This window comes from Poecilia reticulata, chromosome 12 (genome assembly GCF_904066995.2).
Source record: "Poecilia reticulata chromosome 12, P_reticulata-male-v2, whole genome shotgun sequence".
NCBI classification, from domain to species: Eukaryota; Metazoa; Chordata; class Actinopteri; order Cyprinodontiformes; family Poeciliidae; genus Poecilia; species Poecilia reticulata.
This window is the reverse complement of record NC_088841.1, coordinates 4,410,884-4,429,692: the sequence shown is the minus strand read 5'-3', so window position 1 is coordinate 4,429,692 and position 18,809 is coordinate 4,410,884. Positions and strand designations below refer to the sequence as shown.

At 39.8% G+C, this 18,809-nt stretch overlaps 3 protein-coding genes across 7 annotated transcripts in view; all 3 read right to left on the bottom strand.

The window, feature by feature from the left end:
- The window catches only part of mphosph9 (M-phase phosphoprotein 9), a 34,640-nt gene extending 21,310 nt beyond the window's left edge, over window positions 1-13,330 (bottom strand). For 2 of the 4 annotated variants that reach the window (XM_008423353.3, XM_017308024.2), the window contains exons 1-2: window positions 4,589-4,709; window positions 3,634-3,905 (exon numbers count right to left, since the gene is read on the bottom strand). In XM_008423353.3, the coding sequence (XP_008421575.2) occupies window positions 3,634-3,869 (236 nt within the window). In that variant the 5' untranslated portion in view covers window positions 3,870-3,905; window positions 4,589-4,709. Of the gene's footprint in view, window positions 1-3,633; window positions 3,906-4,588; window positions 4,710-11,991; window positions 12,264-12,950 lie in introns of those variants that run through there. The other 2 variants (XM_081613590.1, XM_081613589.1) reach the window with 2 other exon arrangements.
- LOC145554298 (cyclin-dependent kinase 2-associated protein 1-like) lies at window positions 8,522-10,433 on the bottom strand. The gene is given in 6 exon segments (XM_081613850.1): window positions 8,522-9,231; window positions 9,340-9,402; window positions 9,405-9,428; window positions 9,431-9,464; window positions 9,751-9,896; window positions 10,379-10,433. Coding segments are annotated over 6 exon segments (390 nt in total). The 3' UTR covers window positions 8,522-9,163.
- Window positions 13,331-15,067: 1,737 nt separating the features above from the next.
- On the bottom strand, window positions 15,068-18,011 carry LOC103473257 (cyclin-dependent kinase 2-associated protein 1). 2 transcript variants are annotated; one of them, XM_008423352.3, is made up of 4 exons: window positions 17,826-18,011; window positions 16,298-16,398; window positions 15,885-16,011; window positions 15,068-15,776 (listed from the first exon to the last, which is right to left on the bottom strand). In XM_008423352.3, the coding sequence occupies exons 1-4, from the start codon at window positions 17,851-17,853 to the stop codon at window positions 15,709-15,711; spliced, it is 324 nt and encodes a 107-aa protein (XP_008421574.1). In that variant the 5' UTR covers window positions 17,854-18,011; the 3' UTR covers window positions 15,068-15,708. The 2 variants fall into 2 exon arrangements, with proteins under 2 accessions (XP_008421574.1, XP_008421573.1); XM_008423351.3 differs by lacking the exon at window positions 17,826-18,011 and adding an exon at window positions 17,232-17,496.
- Window positions 18,012-18,809: the final 798 nt, after the last annotated feature.

Genomic DNA, 18,809 nt, shown 5'->3' with positions numbered 1-18,809 from the left:
TTCACATCATCTCCTTTAATTGGTGTCCAGCTCATAATCTTCTCCATATATGCAGAAGCAATTTTATTTTCATTTCCAAAATGTTCTTCGAGAAGATCTTTGGCCTTGGAATAACCTTGATCAGGAGGTAAGTGCTGACAACTATGCACCAGATCTTTAGGCTGCCCCCTAGTGAACTGCTCTAAGAAGTGCAAACAGTCGCTCCAGTTGTCAGTTTTAGCTTCCACTCCGTTTTCAAAGGCGTTCATAAATGATCTGTACTGCAGGGGGTCCCCATCAAACACAGGGATGTTTCTGGATGGGAGAACAGACGATAAGTTTTGTTTTACAAGTAAGGCAGTGATGTCATTTTGTCTCTGCATGATGTTCACAATATCATTCTGACAGTTCTCAGAGATAGAGGGAGATTGACATTGTGTTTGCTGTGTTGCTTGAGTTGAAGAATCAACTTTTATTCTCAGACGATCCATTTGAGGTTGTTTCTGCCTTTGTTTAGGTCTGACGACAGGACAGTCGGATGATGAAGCTGCTCTTTCTTTCGGAACAAACTCATCAGCGCGAGGATTTAGCAGGGGCGTGTCCTTTGATTGGGCTCTTTCAAAATAAGAGTTCATTCCATCGGATCGTTTAGAGCCAGCAACTGAATTTATTTTTAAAACATTAAGCTTTGCATTGGTTGCTGCCAACTCTGTTTCCAAGTCTAATTTTTCCTTTTCTTGTCTCAGTTTTTCCTTTTCTTGTCTCAGTTTTTCCTCTTGAGCTTCAATCAGATGTTTTTTGTTCAACGCAGCGAATCTCTCCATGAGCGCTGCCTTTTCAGCCGCAGCTTTAATGCGAGCAGAAGAGGTGGATGAAGTCCGAGACTGCTGTGAAGATGTTTTTGAACGTGGTTTTACACTTGAAATATTAGATACACTGTCTTCAGGATTTATTTCATCCAGATCTGCAACAACCTGATCATCAACATTAATTTTATGTTCAGTATATGGATCTCCTGCTTCATGCAACCAAACTTTTACATTGTCCATAAATTCAGAGAATGCCGTCACCTTGGACTGAAAATATACAGTTTGCCTTTTCACTTCTTCTGGTAATGGCAAACTTAAGAAGGATTCATGTAAATCAGTTGCATCTTGATAGCACTTAATAAATTTGACAAAGTTAGCAGATACTTCCGGAACATTTTCTTGTGACGTCATTAATGCGGAGATTTTCTCCAAAAATTTTGGAAGTTTGTTTACACTTTAAACTTTGTTTTTCTTGACGTTTTTATATAAAACTCCAAACCCTTTTTTGTGAATTTGATGTTTCTTTTCTCTTGTGACATCTGAGTGTCATCCTCTTTGCTCTTTACATCAGACATTTTTAGCGATTCTTTGAATTATTTCAAACATTCAAAAGTGGCATAAACCACAAGGAATCCACAGGATAAAGCACGAATGTGTCTCTTTGTTTAAAGAGGTTGATTCTTGTGGACAAACATTTCCATGATGGGCACCATCGGCACACGTCTTGATCCAATTACGCATCAATTTGTTACATCAAACTCATCTCATCAGTCTTTGCAGTGAAATAATGTCTTTAAACTCCAGTAGTTTCACCGTTTTCCTATACGGCTTGAACAATATTACCACGAACCAGTTTGATGAATGAGTGACGTGTCAATCCAGGCTTGACGCAGCAGTCGCTTGATTTCATCAAAGACGATCCAAAACCTTTTGTTTGATGATGATCCTTGAAATCCATAAATCCAGGATGTCAATTGACGTCGGAATTTAGTCCTTTTAGTCCACGGGCTGGTTCCTTACTTGATCCATGGGGTGGTTTTTACTGATGTAGTGGCTATTGTTTGCTACACCAAACATCCAACAAAGTTCCATTAAGCCACTGAGGCACTGGATTCAGTTCTCTTTAACGCAGGCAAAAGAAAGTTCAATATCCAAACGTGTAAGTTGTTCTTCATTATTTATTTCTTGACATCTTTGCAAAATAAAACAATTACAGAGATAACTTTTCCTTCTACCTCTCTTGCACTGGTAAAAACCATAGGCCCCAAACCCAAATGCTTGTTGGTCCTTTACCAGCTCCTACACTTATAGAAAGTGGACCAACCCACCTCACTTCCTGTTTGCTTAGAAAACAATAATAATAAAACAAAAGATAAATAAATTAACAATTATTAACCTACAAATAAGTTCTGTAAATAATACAAAAATATAAATTTAAGGATAAGCTAACAAAATTCAAATGGATAAAGAAATAAAGAATAAATAGCTCCAACAATTACAATAAACAGTCCTGAGTTACTGAATGAAAATTTCCTGATAGCATGGCGGTTAGCTGATTACTGCTAGTTTTGAGTGGCTGTTTCTGACTGAGCGGAGTAATTATGCAGAGCATGGAGGAGATCGATTATTTTTTCAGAGATTATCTGCCTCATGTTAGGACAGCGAAAGTTTTAATACGTATGTAAAATTAATTTTTTTAAGTTAGATGCTGCAGCTTCAAACAGAGGTTTGGTGTGAGAGTCACTACCAGGTGGAGCAGAAGCGGCGCTCCGTCTGTGAAATATTACTACCTGTAGCGTAGCAGCGGTTCAACAGTGAGAGCAGAACCAGCGTCTTACATCGCAGCTCGAAGACTTAAATAATTTTGCGGGTTATTTGTTTAGCTTTCTGACCGTCATGCTAATCCGGGTGAGTGTTTGTAGCTGTGCGCTGCTTTACCTGCCATCTGATCCTCCATATGTCTTTTTTACTGCAGTGAGCCTCCATGTAGCCAAACTCCGTCAAGTATGGCATTGTTTTAATGCCATATTAGATTCGTCGTGTTGATGCATTTTGACCTGCTTCAATTTTCCGCCGCAACGCGCAAACTTCCCCAGTCACTCAGAGCGTCATAGTTTCACGTCACTTAGGATTTATTGCTGCCCGTTTGCGCAGTGTGAAGGAAAGAGGATACCAGCTGCACAGACAGGCTGCAAAATGAGATCCAGGTGATCGGTTTGTGTGATCGGCAACAAGAGACCCTGATCGGCGATCACCAATCATACACTTTTTCACGGAAATCGGCCGATTATGATCGGTGGCCGATCGATCGGCACACCTCTAATATATAGCAATAGGAAATAAATCCATTAATCTCATGGTAAATTAAAACTAGCTCAATCATTTCCATTTGTGTGATTTATTGTTTTTCTGTTTTCTTTCTTTCAACAAAAAATTGGAATTGGTGCTTCGGTCGTCTTTTTTTTTTTTGAAGAACAATTTTGTTTACAGTGACTTCATAATTCATTATATTAGTCGTTTTAATTTTTTATTTTGGATACTTAAAATGTCTCCCGTTCAAGTGTTAAAACCTTATTGATGTTTGAGAATATGTTCTTTTATTATTACCGATATACTATTGTATAATATCGTTATCTCAAAACAACAATATCAGGGTTTATCGCAACAACTTCTGGGGCGATCCATTGTCCAGCAAAATTTGTTATAGTGACGGGCCTAACCAGAACATCTGAATAATTGAACATAAACGTAGATTATATCCGAAATTGCATATTTTACTCTTTAATACATTAACTGTCAAGTCTCCATTTTTCACGCAGAGCACGGTGTGTGTGAGTGGCAGCACCTGATCCTGTTGCACGCTGGTGTGATGTCCACATGCCTGCTCTCCACGGCGCTTCCCGTAGTTTGGGAGACGGTGTGCCTCTCCTCCAGGACGGCCAGGCCCGAGGCTGACGTCCCCTCGGAGGACACCAGGGAGGTCTCGCTCTCCTTTCCTCCATCTCCGTCGGCGCTGGCGTGGCAGTGGCTCAGAGCCCCCGAGCTGGACACGTCCTCGGAGATGCTGTCATCCGTGGACATGTTTACGGGCCCATCTGGAGGGGGTCTCTCTGACAGCTGGGAGCCAAAACAAAGAGAAAGCAGGGCTGAGTTGGAGTGAGCGTCTGAAGGCGCTGCGCAGCTGTTGCAACAGTGCCAGGAAAAGCCTCTGTAACCTTGGTTTAGGTGGGCACTATCAGTAAATCCCAGAATTACTATACAGCCGCGATATTTACACGTAACATGTCCGCTAAACATGTATTAAAACAAACTACAATAAATAAATAAATAAAATGACGTTCAGGTGTCAATGTGACGCATTAGCATCAATCTCTGTGTTTTAAGCATCAGGGGTTACGTTTCCTTTAATTTAAAAGCTAGCCTGAATACAGCATGTTTAATTAATGTACGGCTAATTAAATTAGCAGAAATAATTAACGCGGAAGAGGCAGGCAATATCACAATATATTAATGGGAGCAACATTAGCTTTCAGAGCTTTAATGTCTGTAGCACCGACACTTAAAGTTGCCAGTCCTGAATCTGTTGGACAGAGTTATCCAGCTGCAGCTAACAACACCTGCAACTAACGAGCCTTTCAAATGGTTAGCCAGTTAGCTCAGTTTGGCTAAGTTGCTGTATTACAGGTTAAGAAACACAGAGACAAGCAAGACAGGACTAACAGTAGCATTCAACTGCAAACCGCTTCACAACACCAGGCAGTGTAGCTAGTACAGCTTACAACAAATAATAGTTAACCTACCGATTGGTTTCTAATGTTATATCCATATTTCTCTGAGAGTAGTCGGACTCGCTAGCTGTGAGCTGGTTGGCTGCTGCACTGCAGTGTTCGCTGTCCGCTGAACGTTTACAGCCCCCAACCCCATTGGTTAGAATGCGATCTGAAATACAGACGCGTGATTGGTTAATATTTTCACATTTTATTTCTATTGGTCGAGGGAGAAGATAAAGAGTGTATAAATACCGGGCCAACCTGACAGGCAGACTACTCCAACAAAAGGATGCTAGAATCTTATTTTGACGAATAGTTGTTATTTCTATTATTTTATGCAGATCCTAAAACACTGCTTTTGAATTCTGATGGAGTTTTGATGTCCCACCAAAAGAAATGTTTTACTCATACAATTTTTAAGTTTTCAGGCGCTGCCCAGATAATATTAATGTTTTCCTTTCAACATCTTCATTTGCAATAATTGCAAGAAATGTCATCCATCATACACTGGAAAAAGAAAAAAAAAGAATATGTAGTGACAATGCCAGACCTGTATGTGGCAGTGTAATGCAGTTAGTAACATCCAAAAGAAAACAAAGGAGCCAAACAACATGCATTTGAATTTGCTGCTGGGTTTAAGTTAGCTTAAAAGTGGGAATATGACCTATGTTCAGAAATTAAAGTATTGCTGTCTTCTCCAATTCCAACAAATTGAAGAAGACAATTCTCCAATTAGAATATAGTATTTTAAAAAAATATTCAACCATTTGAAACCAAATAATAGGCCTCTGAGCCCAACGCTACTTCCTTGGTAAAGAAAGCAGTCCACGCGGTGGAGCACACAACCCATGTGCAGCGGCCATCAGGGGTTCGAGTCCCAGCCCGATGACCTTTGTTGCTTCCCCCTCTCTCACAACCCGTTTTCTCTCAAATAAAGAGTCAATAAATCCTTCAAAAGAAAAATAATGATAATGTCCAACTAACTGCTGATAACTTAATTTAGAAATTGGCCTTCAAGCTAACATTAACAATGAGGGTGGATTGACAATGTCCTTGGAATACACAATGGACACATGTTGAATGGCTATTGATTTGATGGTAAGGAAAAGACAAAGTGGACCCGTACAGGTCCTGGATGTGCTATTCAAACTGAAATGATTTTCTTAACGCTACACTGAAACCCAACAGACTGCGATGTGGCTTGTATAAGGCAAACCCAAGTCGACATTCAACAAGAAGCCTTTTGTGAGTCCAGGTCACAAATACAAATGGGTCCCACGTACTGGTTTTTGATTTTACAGAATTTGTGCCTCGGACAGGAACAATTTTTATAAAATACTACAGTTCTCAGTATTCGACAAACCAGTATTTCCAAAATAGCATTGTGCGGTGCAACAAAAACAAATCAATTTGCAGTAATGGATGCTTTCTTTACATGTGTCATGTTGGGGTTATGTTTTAACAGTTTACCAAAATTAAATGCTGTACAATTTTGCCTGAATGTTAAAAGCAGTGGTGGGAAGTAACGAAGTACAAATACTTCGTTACTGTACTTAAGTACAGTTTTCGTGTATCTGTACTTTACTTAAGTAGATTTAATAATGGGGACTTTCTACTTTTACTCCACTACATTTTACAGTAAGTATCTGTACTTTCTACTTCACTACATTCTACAAAAGTGTCGCGTTACTCGTTACATCCAAGTCGCGTTGCTCTTTTCTTCCGTTAAAATGTGAAGTTCAGGGACTTAAGGTGGCGCCGTAAAATCCGAGCAATAACGTGACTTAGTGTCTGTTGTCACCCATCGGCTCCACCTTTACTCGCACTCGGAGCTCCAGACATGCGCAGTGGTTTCCTCTGAACGGGAGGAGATGTTTGTCTATAATATAATAGCGCTGCATAAATTGATATGGTGACATGTAAAATCAGCAGCGCTTCGCTTTCACAGACGGTGGGGACTTCGTCCAACTTTTAGCGTCTCTTGGAAGGAAAGCTTAAAGACGGGTAAGATCTGTGCTAGCAAAGCTAGCTGTACTGAGACACATGTTGCATCTGATGAAAAAAAGTTGTCACTCATGCGCTGAATTATTGTGTGGAGGTTTTGACTGAGGTGTCGCATATATGGGACAACGCTGTGACCAAAGTCTGCAATATAATGATATGACATTCAGGAACGATCCGATTCTTCTGGACGGATCTTTACTAAGTCCTAAGGACTGAAGCCTCACTGAGAGCCGTTCTTTGTTCTTGTGTACACTGCGGTAGCTATATATATATATATATATATATATATATATATATATATATATATATATATATACACACACACACATTCATTTAATCGCTGAATAAGTAAAAGTTGAACGTATGAACACAGAGCATGCTCATTGCTCATTGATTGATTTCGTCTCCTGTCATGGTCACAAACATCGCAGTGGGAGGGAGGATGAAAACAGTCACGATGCTCATTCTGCTTAGTTACTTGTTGCGCCATTGGACAGTGTCATAGTTGAACGTTATTTACCGTTAATTGCAATGTTTCAGTTGTGGTTTCTGACATATGCAATATGGGCAACCGCCCAGGGCGTTATTTTTCTAGGGATAGCAGGAGACATCTGCGGATTGTAGCACAGCGATGAAAGCAAAACAGAATGAAGTGAGTTTTTAATTGATACTGGTAAATATATTTCAGCTCTAAGTATTTAATATCTAGGTGTTTTTATGGGAATGTGGATCTTCAGATCAATCTGAAATCAATTTGATAGGTAAACTTAATGTTATTGTGTCATTTAGCGCGGGGCGCTGGTCCTTGGTCTCGGGTTTGGTGGTCTTGACTACAACTCTGCTACATGGCTCCTTGGTTGCATGTCCTCCACCCCGCCCACACTTCTTTACATCCCTTTCAGTTAGATTTCTTTCTAAATAAATGTGACTAATGAAGTTCATGCTATGTTAGGACAGGAGACAAAATGTTTCCATCCCTGAAATTATGATTCATAGAATCACATATCTAAGTCTAAACTGTTACAGAGAATAAACACAATAATAACATGTTTAATCTGTGGTAGTGTTAATTAAAATGGCACATTTCTGATGTATTAAAATTAAATACGATCGGCACACTTAATGATATAGCGATTAGGTAATGCATTCAGCGAGTACTTTTACTTTTAATACTTAAGTATTTTAAAGCCAGGACTTTTTACTTTTACTTAAGTAAAATGTTAATGTGGTACTTTGACTTTACTTAAGTACATTTTTGACTGTGTATTTGTACTTTTACTTAAGTAAATTTTTTGAGTACTTTCTCCACCACTGGTTAAAAGTGAGATTTGACTTAAAATTACACTGAATGTGAGAAACATTTTAACTTCATTACAAGAGTTTAGTACATGATGTTAGAGCAAAGGGGATGATTTAGAAATAAACTTTTTACATCTGTAGTACATGAGAAAAATTAAGCATTAGTATCAAAGTTTTAGTGAGGAAGGGTCATCATGGATGGTGATGCTGTGGGCAGAAAGGATTTCTGGTAGCAGTCAATCTTGCAATGCATCTGACAAGACCTCTGACTGAAGAATTCCCTCTGGGATTGTTGAAGTATTTTTGGATGGAATTCGAATGTTGCTGTACATCTCGTACTGCTCCGACATGGCAACGGAGACGATATTCCAAGGTACATGTTCTAGATCAGTTGTTGGCCGCTAACCCGCTAACTTGTTTGCTTTTGCCGCACTTTTGGTCTGGCTCTCCATCCATGAAGGCCTCCCTTTTTAAATGCTCTGGGATTTGGGGTCATAGTTCAGGTACTATTTGAGCTTCTGAGATGCCACTCAACCTGTCCCACTTGTAAAAACAATATTTTGTTGCCAATGGATACGCACCATTACAACTGTTAGAAAGCAAAAAAAAATCAAAAAATCAAAGCACAGTATCAAAATTGAAACACATTGAATCACAATATCCACTGTATTGAAAATACAATTTATTACACAGAGTAATAAATACATACAAAGATGCAAGTAGTAGCATTTTCTTTTTTGTTTTCGTCTTTTCAATACCAAAACCAATCTCATCACAGATGAACCAATGCGTCTGATAACGTGTCCACCACTCAAGTCTTTTGTTACAAGGGTCTGAAACACAGACCCAATACTATAAAAAATAAAAACAAAGAAAGAGAGAAAAATCTATCTACTTCTGTACAAGCCATGCAGTGTCTACAGTTAATCCATGGGCCCGTTCGCATGCAAATAAACAAAATAAATCAAAAAAAAAAAATGTATACCAATGTATTTATGTAACAAGTCAAAACTAAGATCCCCAACTGTGGAGCGTAAAAAAAAATCTTTTGATTCCCAAGAAAAAAAAGAAAAGAAAAAAATCCCAATTGAAAAAATTCTCCAGAACTCAGAGTTGTGAACTGCATTACTGTGTTTTTTTCTTCTCTCTCTAAGAGCTTGCACTTCAATCCTTTGTTCATTTACTTCCTCCTTGCAATGTAAAGGCCATGCACGCTTCCCCCCCACTACCCCCCACCCCCACAAAAAAAAAAAAAAGAAAAAAAAAGCAGTTCTTCTTGCAAGGAGGAATACGTGTTTATGGCTAGGACCTCGCATTTCTTTCCGTCTCCGCCAGGCATTCGCGTACCAGGCCTCTGGCGTGAATTATCCCTGTTAAAGAGACAGAGTCGCATATTTCACATCAAACCGATGACACGACAGTACGTATTAATGTAAATGTTCGCTTAAACTCTGCTTGTGAATCGTCCTCGACCGTACCTCTTTTCAGTCTCTCCATTGCGCTCTTGCTCCCGGCGTATGTGGGTCTGATTTCCTTCCCAGCTCTTCGATGATGGCCAGCAGCTCGCATATTTGTTCTGAGGCACTTGGCTGCCAGTGGAGCCCTGCACCGGAGCAGAAGTAGCAAGATTTAAACATTTCAACACAGAGATCTTTGTCCAGATGTTTTACCGTCGACATAAAAACTGAGTGTGCCTTCTATTTATTCAGTAACATGATTAAAGTAGCTTTCATCAAGCCCAATGACCATGACTCCTCCACCATGCCTGACAGTTTGATGAATGCGTATTGTTAGTTTGGTAGAATTGTGCAAGACAAAACACAGACCACTTTTCTTCTAATCCCAAAACTGAATAAACTTTAAAGAAATAGCGCTTCCCGAGAGCTCACCTGTGAGAATCCCAGAGATGGAGGTCCATAGTCACTCAGGATGGGCCTGTAGGACTGCAATGTAGCCAGGTTAGCTGCTGAGGGGGAAGGAAGGTTTCCAGCTGTTGGTACAAAAAAAAAAAAAAAGAAAGAAAATGTCACAGCTTCTTATTGAGGTGCAACACTGATGTATGAGCTGTTTTTATGCCATTTTCTTTATAATGTTTGAATACAAGCATAATCAGCAGATTTTAAATGCAGGAAGTTCGGGTGTAATAGCAGCGTCAGATTAGTAGGTTCATACAAAAAAAAAGTGTCCAAAAGTGTTGAAAATATGTATAAAAACAAGATTAATCATAAAAGTAACATTAGTTGTATTTAATTAAATATATAATCAAATATTAACTGGCTATGTTGAGTATATATATATATATATAGAAGGTAACCGTACTAAAAAATGTGATTGTGAACTCTGTGAGCCCTCCACCCCGGTGCTTTGTCTGCCTGTAATATTCCCTCTCCACCACCAGATGTCCTCGAAGAGACAAAATTTCTCAGAGGCAGATCAATCGGCAGCTCCGACGGAGGAGCATCATGGAGGAAACGGAACAAGGCTGGCTAAAGAAGACATAAGTGATACATTTTTCACCGTGGAACCGCAACCCCACGGCGGGACCGCGGCCCCGGACCACCGAGAACCACATTTTCGGAACCCCCGACGCCTCGTCTCGCCTCCCGACCCCGTTTTTCCGCCGTCTCGGCTCACGGATGGCGCTCTTTTACATTAGTAATAATGGCGGATATGAATTAGCCTAGCTCCCAGGATCTGACCCTATATATATAACTGGACAAAAACTACAGACACGGTCTTTCTCCAGGTATTCTCCGAGACCCCGAATTTAACACTCGATTTAACATGCGGATACTTTGTTACAATAAACAGTCCTGAGTTACTGAATGAAAATTTCCTGATAGCATGGCGGTTAGCTGATTACTGCTAGTTTTGAGTGGCTGTTTCTGACTGAGCGGAGTAATTATGCAGAGCATGGAGGAGATCGATTATTTTTTCAGAGATTATCTGCCTCATGTTAGGACAGCGAAAGTTTTAATACGTATGTAAAATTAATTTTTTTAAGTTAGATGCTGCAGCTTCAAACAGAGGTTTGGTGTGAGAGTCACTACCAGGTGGAGCAGAAGCGGCGCTCCGTCTGTGAAATATTACTACCTGTAGCGTAGCAGCGGTTCAACAGTGAGAACAGAACCAGTGTCTTACATCGCAGCTCGAAGACTTAAATAATTTTGCGGGTTATTTGTTTAGCTTTCTGACCGTCATGCTAATCCGGGTGAGTTTACCTGCTATCTGATCGCTCCATATGTCATTTTTACTGCAGTGAACCTCGATGCAGCCAAACTCCGTCAAGTATGGCATTGTTTTAATGCCATATTAGATTCGTCGTGTTGATGCATTTTGACCTGCTTCAATTTTCCGCCGCAACGCGCAAACTTCCCCAGTCACTCAGAGCGTCATAGTTTCACGTCACTTAGGATTTATTGCTGCCCGTTTGCGCAGTGTGAAGGAAAGAGGATACCAGCTGCACAGACAGGCTGCAAAATGAGATCCAGGTGATCGGTTTGTGTGATCGGCAACAAGAGACCCTGATCGGCGATCACCAATCATACACTTTTTCACGGAAATCGGCCGATTATGATCGGTGGCCGATCGATCGGCACACCTCTAATATATAGCAATAGGAAATAAATCCATTAATCTCATGGTAAATTAAAACTAGCTCAATCATTTCCATTTGTGTGATTTATTGTTTTTCTGTTTTCTTTCTTTCAACAAAAAATTGGAATTGGTGCTTCGGTCGTCTTTTTTTTTTTTGAAGAACAATTTTGTTTACAGTGACTTCATAATTCATTATATTAGTCGTTTTAATTTTTTATTTTGGATACTTAAAATGTCCTCCCGTTCAAGTGTTAAAACCTTATTGATGTTTGAGAATATGTTCTTTTATTATTACCGATATACTATTGTATAATATCGTTATCTCAAAACAACAATATCAGGGTTTATCGCAACAACTTCTGGGGCGATCCATTGTCCAGCAAAATTTGTTATAGTGACGGGCCTAACCAGAACATCTGAATAATTGAACATAAACGTAGATTATATCCGAAATTGCATATTTTACTCTTTAATACATTAACTGTCAAGTCTCCATTTTTCACGCAGAGCACGGTGTGTGTGAGTGGCAGCACCTGATCCTGTTGCACGCCGGTGTGATGTCCACATGCCTGCTCTCCACGGCGCTTCCCGTAGTTTGGGAGACGGTGTGCCTCTCCTCCAGGACGGCCAGGCCCGAGGCTGACGTCCCCTCGGAGGACACCAGGGAGGTCTCGCTCTCCTTTCCTCCATCTCCGTCGGCGCTGGCGTGGCAGTGGCTCAGAGCCCCCGAGCTGGACACGTCCTCGGAGATGCTGTCATCCGTGGACATGTTTACGGGCCCATCTGGAGGGGGTCTCTCTGACAGCTGGGAGCCAAAACAAAGAGAAAGCAGGGCTGAGTTGGAGTGAGCGTCTGAAGGCGCTGCGCAGCTGTTGCAACAGTGCCAGGAAAAGCCTCTGTAACCTTGGTTTAGGTGGGCACTATCAGTAAATCCCAGAATTACTATACAGCCGCGATATTTACACGTAACATGTCCGCTAAACATGTATTAAAACAAACTACAATAAATAAATAAATAAATAAAATGACGTTCAGGTGTCAGTGTGACGCATTAGCATCAATCTCTGTGTTTTAAGCATCAGGGGTTACGTTTCCTTTAATTTAAAAGCTAGCCTGAATACAGCATGTTTAATTAATGTACGGCTAATTAAATTAGCAGAAATAATTAACGCGGAAGAGGCAGGCAATATCACAATATATTAATGGGAGCAACATTAGCTTTCAGAGCTTTAATGTCTGTAGCACCGACACTTAAAGTTGCCAGTCCTGAATCTGTTGGACAGAGTTATCCAGCTGCAGCTAACAACACCTGCAACTAACGAGCCTTTCAAATGGTTAGCCAGTTAGCTCAGTTTGGCTAAGTTGATGTATTACAGGTTAAGAAACCCAGAGACAAGCAAGACAGGACCTACAGTAGCATTCAACTGCAAACCGCTTCACAACACCAGGCAGTGTAGCTAGTACAGCTTACACCAAATAATAGTTAACCTACCGGTTGGTTTCTAATGTTATATCCATATTTCTCTGAGAGTAGTCGGACTCGCTAGCTGTGAGCTGGTTGGCTGCTGCACTGCAGTGTTCGCTGTCCGCTGAACGTTTACAGCCCCCAACCCCATTGGTTAGAATGCGATCTGAAATACAGACGCGTGATTGGTTAGTATTTTCACATTTTATTTCTATTGGTCGAGGGAGAAGATAAAGAGTGTATAAATACCAGGCAAACCTGACAGGCGGACTACTCCAACAAAAGGATGCTAGAATCTTATTTTGACGAATAGTTGTTATTTCTATTATTTTATGCAGATCCTAAAACACTGCTTTTGAATTCTGATGGAGTTTTGATGTCCCACCAAAAGAAATGTTTTACTCATACAATTTTTAAGTTTTCAGGCGCTGCCCAGATAATATTAATGTTTTCCTTTCAACATCTTCATTTGCAATAATTGCAAGAAATGTCATCCATCATACACTGGAAAAAGAAAAAAAAAGAATATGTAGTGACAATGCCAGACCTGTATGTGGCAGTGTAATGCAGTTAGTAACATCCAAAAGAAAACAAAGGAGCCAAACAACATGCATTTGAATTTGCTGCTGGGTTTAAGTTAGCTTAAAAGTGGGAATATGACCTATGTTCAGAAATTAAAGTATTGCTGTCTTCTCCAATTCCAACAAATTGAAGAAGACAATTCTCCAATTAGAATATAGTATTTTTTAAAAATATTCAACCATTTGAAACCAAATAATAGGCCTCTGAGCCCAACGCTAAAGAAAGCAGTCCACGCGGTGGAGCACACAACCCATGTGCAGCGGCCATCAGGGGTTCGAGTCCCAGCCCGATGACCTTTGCTGCTTCCCCCTCTCTCACAACCCGTTTTCTTGTCTGACCACTCTCAAATAAAGAGTCAATAAATTCTTCAAAAGAAAAAAAATGATAATGTCCAACTAACTGCTGATAATTTAGAAATTGGCCTTCAAGCTAACATTAACAATGAGGGTGGATTGACAATGTCCTTGGAATACACAATGGACACATGTTGAATGGCTATTGATTTGATGTTAAGGAAAAGACAAAGTGGACCCATACAGGTCCTGGATGTGCTATTCAAACAGAAATGATTTTCTTAACGCTACACTGAAACCCAACTGACTGCGATGTGGCTTGTATAAGGCAAACCCAAGTCGACATTCAACAAGAAGCCTTTTGTGAGTCCAGGCCACAAATACAAATGGGTCCCACGTACTGGTTTTTGATTTTACAGAATTTGTGCCTCGGACAGGAACAATTTTTATAAAATACTACAGTTCTCAGTATTCGACAAACCAGTATTTCCAAAATAGCATTGAGCGGTGCAACAAAAACAAATCAATTTGCAGTAATGGATGCTTTCTTTACATGTGTCATGTTGGGGTTATGTTTTAACAGTTTACCAAAATTAAATGCTGTACAATTTTGCCTGAATGTTAAAAGTGAGATTTGACTTAAAATTACACTGAATGTGAGAAACATTTTAACTTCATTACAAGAGTTTAGTACATGATGTTAGAGCAAAGGGGATGATTTAGAAATAACTTTTTACATCTGTAGTACATGAGAAAAATTAAGCATTAGTATCAAAGTTTTAGTGAGGAAGGGTCATCATGGATGGTGATGCTGTGGGCAGAAAGGATTTCTGGTAGCAGTCAATCTTGCAATGCATCTGACAAGACCTCTGACTGAAGAATTCCCTCTGGGATTGTTGAAGTATTTTTGGATGGAATTCGAATGTTGCTGTACATCTCGTTACTGCTCCGACATGGCAACGGAGACGATATTCCAAGGTAACATGTTCTAGATCAGTTGTTGGCCGCTAACCCGCTAACTTGTTTGCTTTTGCCGCACTTTTGGTCTGGCTCTCCATCCATGAAGGCCTCCCTTTTTAAATGCTCTGGGATTTGGGGGTCATAGTTCAGGTACTATTTGAGCTTCTGAGATGCCACTCAACCTGTCCCACTTGTAAAAACAATATTTTGTTGCCAATGGATACGCACCATTACAACTGTTAGAAAGCAAAAAAAAATCAAAAAATCAAAGCACAGTATCAAAATTGAAACACATTGAATCACAATATCCACTGTATTGAAAATACAATTTATTACACAGAGTAATAAATACATACAAAGATGCAAGTAGTAGCATTTTCTTTTTTGTTTTCGTCTTTTCAATACCAAAACCAATCTCATCACAGATGAACCAATGCGTCTGATAACGTGTCCACCACTCAAGTCTTTTGTTACAAGGGTCTGAAACACAGACCCAATACTATAAAAAATAAAAACAAAGAAAGAGAGAAAAATCTATCTACTTCTGTACAAGCCATGCAGTGTCTACAGTTAATCCATGGGCCCGTTCGCATGCAAATAAACAAAATAAAAAAAATAAAAAAAAGTATACCAATGTATTTATGTAACAAGTCAAAACTAAGATCCCCAACTGTGGAGCGTAAAAAAAAATCTTTTGATTCCCAAGAAAAAAAAGAAAAGAAAAAAATCCCAATTGAAAAAATTCTCCAGAACTCAGAGTTGTGAACTGCATTACTGTGTTTTTTTCTTCTCTCTCTAAGAGCTTGCACTTCAATCCTTTGTTCATTTACTTCCTCCTTGCAATGTAAAGGCCATGCACGCTTCCCCCCCACTACCCCCCACCCCCACAAAAAAAAAAAAAAGAAGAAAAAAAAGCAGTTCTTCTTGCAAGGAGGAATACGTGTTTATGGCTAGGACCTCGCATTTCTTTCCGTCTCCGCCAGGCATTCGCGTACCAGGCCTCTGGCGTGAATTATCCCTGTTAAAGAGACAGAGTCGCATATTTCACATCAAACCGATGACACGACAGTACGTATTAATGTAAATGTTCGCTTAAACTCTGCTTGTGAATCGTCCTCGACCGTACCTCTTTTCAGTCTCTCCATTGCGCTCTTGCTCCCGGCGTATGTGGGTCTGATTTCCTTCCCCAGCTCTTCGATGATGGCCAGCAGCTCGGCATATTTGTTCTGAGGCACTTGGCTGCCAGTGGAGCCCTGCACCGGAGCAGAAGTAGCAAGATTTAAACATTTCAACACAGAGATCTTTGTCCAGATGTTTTACCGTCGACATAAAAACTGAGTGTGCCTTCTATTTATTCAGTAACATGATTAAAGTAGCTTTCATCAAGCCCAATGACCATGACTCCTCCACCATGCCTGACAGTTTGAGGAATGCGTGTTGTTAGTTTGTTAGAATTGTGCAAGACAAAACACAGACCACTTTTCTTCTAATCCCAAAACTGAATAAACTTTAAAGAAATAGCGCTTCCCGAGAGCTCACCTGTGAGAATCCCAGAGATGGAGGTCCATAGTCACTCAGGATGGGCCTGTAGGACTGCAATGTAGCCAGGTTAGCTGCTGAGGGGGAAGGAAGGTTTCCAGCTGTTGGTACAAAAAAAAAAAAAAAGAAAGAAAATGTCACAGCTTCTTATTGAGGTGCAACACTGATGTATGAGCTGTTTTTATGCCATTTTCTTTATAATGTTTGAATACAAGCATAATCAGCAGATTTTAAATGCAGGAAGTTCGGGTGTAATAGCAGCGTCAGATTAGTAGGTTCATACAAAAAAAAAGTGTCCAAAAGTGTTGAAAATATGTATAAAAACAAGATTAATCATAAAAGTAACATTAGTTGTATTTAATTAAATATATAATCAAATATTAACTGGCTATGTTGAGTATATATATATATATAGAAGGTAACCGTACTAAAAAATGTGATTGTGAACTCTGTGAGCCCTCCACCCCGGTGCTTTGTCTGCCTGTAATATTCCCTCTCCACCACCAGATGTCCTCGAAGAGACAAAATTTCTCAGAGGCAGATCAATCGGCAGCTCCGACGGAGGAGCATCATGGAGGAAACGGAACAAGGCTGGCTAAAGAAGACATAAGTGATACATTTTTGTCACCGTGGAACCGCAACCCCACGGCGGGACCGCGGCCCCGGACCACCGAGAACCACATTTTCGGAACCCCCGACGCCTCGTCTCGCCTCCCGACCCCGTTTTTCCGCCGTCTCGGCTCACGGATGGCGCTCTTTTACATTAGTAATAATGGCGGATATGAATTAGCCTAGCTCCCAGGATCTGACCCTATATATATAACTGGACAAAAACTACAGACACGGTCTTTCTCCAGGTATTCTCCGAGACCCCGAATTTAACACTCGATTTAACATACGGATACTTTGATTTTCTCCCACATTTTCTCCTTACCCTGGTTCCCAGAAGTTCCCGGAATGTGCTGATGGACATTGGGTTTGTAAGACATTCCCAAAGACATTGTAAATTAAAGAAATAAAAATGACCCGAAATTCAGTGAAGCGTCTGTCTCTCACTTTTTGTTTACAACAGCGGCACCGGCAAATATGGCCGTCACTTTATATTGACACCCACAGCGCTTTCTAACACTGCCGCCATCCAATGCGGCTTTATCAAGAAAACGACTTAAAAACGGGATTTCCACCATGAAGGCGAGAAATTCGCACGCAGCCGAGCAGGTTTTTTTTTTTTTTTTCCCTCCTTTCTGACATTTAACAACATTGATCAGAAAGTTAACTCCAGTCCCACACTTTTGGAGGACTTTAATCAGGATAAAGCTGGGGAGTAATTAAGACGGGAAAAATGTTTTTGAAACGTTACATTTGCATTTTTTTTTTTTACAACAGAAAAGCGTGCTTTCAACGCAAAACACGCGGCTTGATGTAAATATAACTAAATAGACTTTTAATTCAACAAAAAAAATTATATATATATATAAATATATATACACACACAAGTATGAAAGAAAAGGAATTAGAGCAGTGATACCTGACTTTGTTTGTGGAGGAGTATCCATGGCTTCACCGATTCACTCATCAGTGGATTCAGGAGACATGTGGCCGTCTTCCATGTGAAATAATGGAGTCTTTTCAGGGCTCTTTATTTCCCAGGAGTCCCTGGAGGCCACATGGTTGGTCACAATGTCTGACCCCTAGAGTCAGGACCCCAGACCCCAGACAGGATTCCTATTCTGCAAATCTATTTCAAACCAGTTTAAGCGTTTTTTTTTTTTCTGTTAAAGTATAGAAGTGGCCAAAATAATAATTGGCAGCTAAATGTTACTGGAATTCATAAAGAAGCTGAATGATTTAAGCTTTGGCTTTCATTGTTCTCTATTAATTTAATTAATATAACATTCTGAGGTAAGACCAATTCACTAGTTCTGGAGTAAATATAAAGATTTTAACTGAATGCAGCCATTCTCTACTTTGCAGTGCTTTGTTTATGTTTAGATCAAGTATTAAGATGTTCCAATAAGTAATCTAGGACAGCAAATGTTCATAAAAATGCAACGTCTGTAAAGGAAACTTAAGAAAACATACTTTTGTAAATTAAGCCTTAAAGTATTCACACCCATAGATTTTTTTTCTCCTGCTTTTTGCCTTGTGAAGGTCACAAAATTCAACAGATTCGAGGATTTTATGTGGCAGACCAACACAAAGCAGTGAATGGTAGAGCAGTGGAAGGACGACAATGCAGGAGTTTAAGAACTTTTTGAAATTTGTTTTAAAAAAGTACCCGATTAACCTTAAAATCAAAAGTAACCAATGACATTTATGGCTACTCGATCAACCTGTGTGATTTAATCTGCTAGCTAAATGCCAGCATACAGTAGAATTTTATTAAAATACAAATACACTGGGGTTTTTTTTTAGCAAAAATCCCCCAGAGTATGAATACTTTCAGAACATTCAAACAAATGACAATAAAATATAAAAGCTAATATGTTGTGATCATAAAAAATGAAACTAG

What these genes read in the sequence shown, in the direction of transcription:
- LOC103473257 (XM_008423351.3), bottom strand. Translation starts at nt 17,298, where the DNA reads ATGTCTTTGGGAATGTCTTACAAACCCAATGTCCATCAGCACATTCCG. An exon ending in GGGAACTTCTGGGAACCAGG is followed by an intron (nt 16,399 to 17,231) that starts GTAAGGAGAAAA and finishes TTGTACCAACAG; the next exon opens with CTGGAAACCTTCCTTCCCCC. An exon ending in CATCTCTGGGATTCTCACAG is followed by an intron (nt 16,012 to 16,297) that starts GTGAGCTCTCGG and finishes GCTCCGGTGCAG; the next exon opens with GGCTCCACTGGCAGCCAAGT.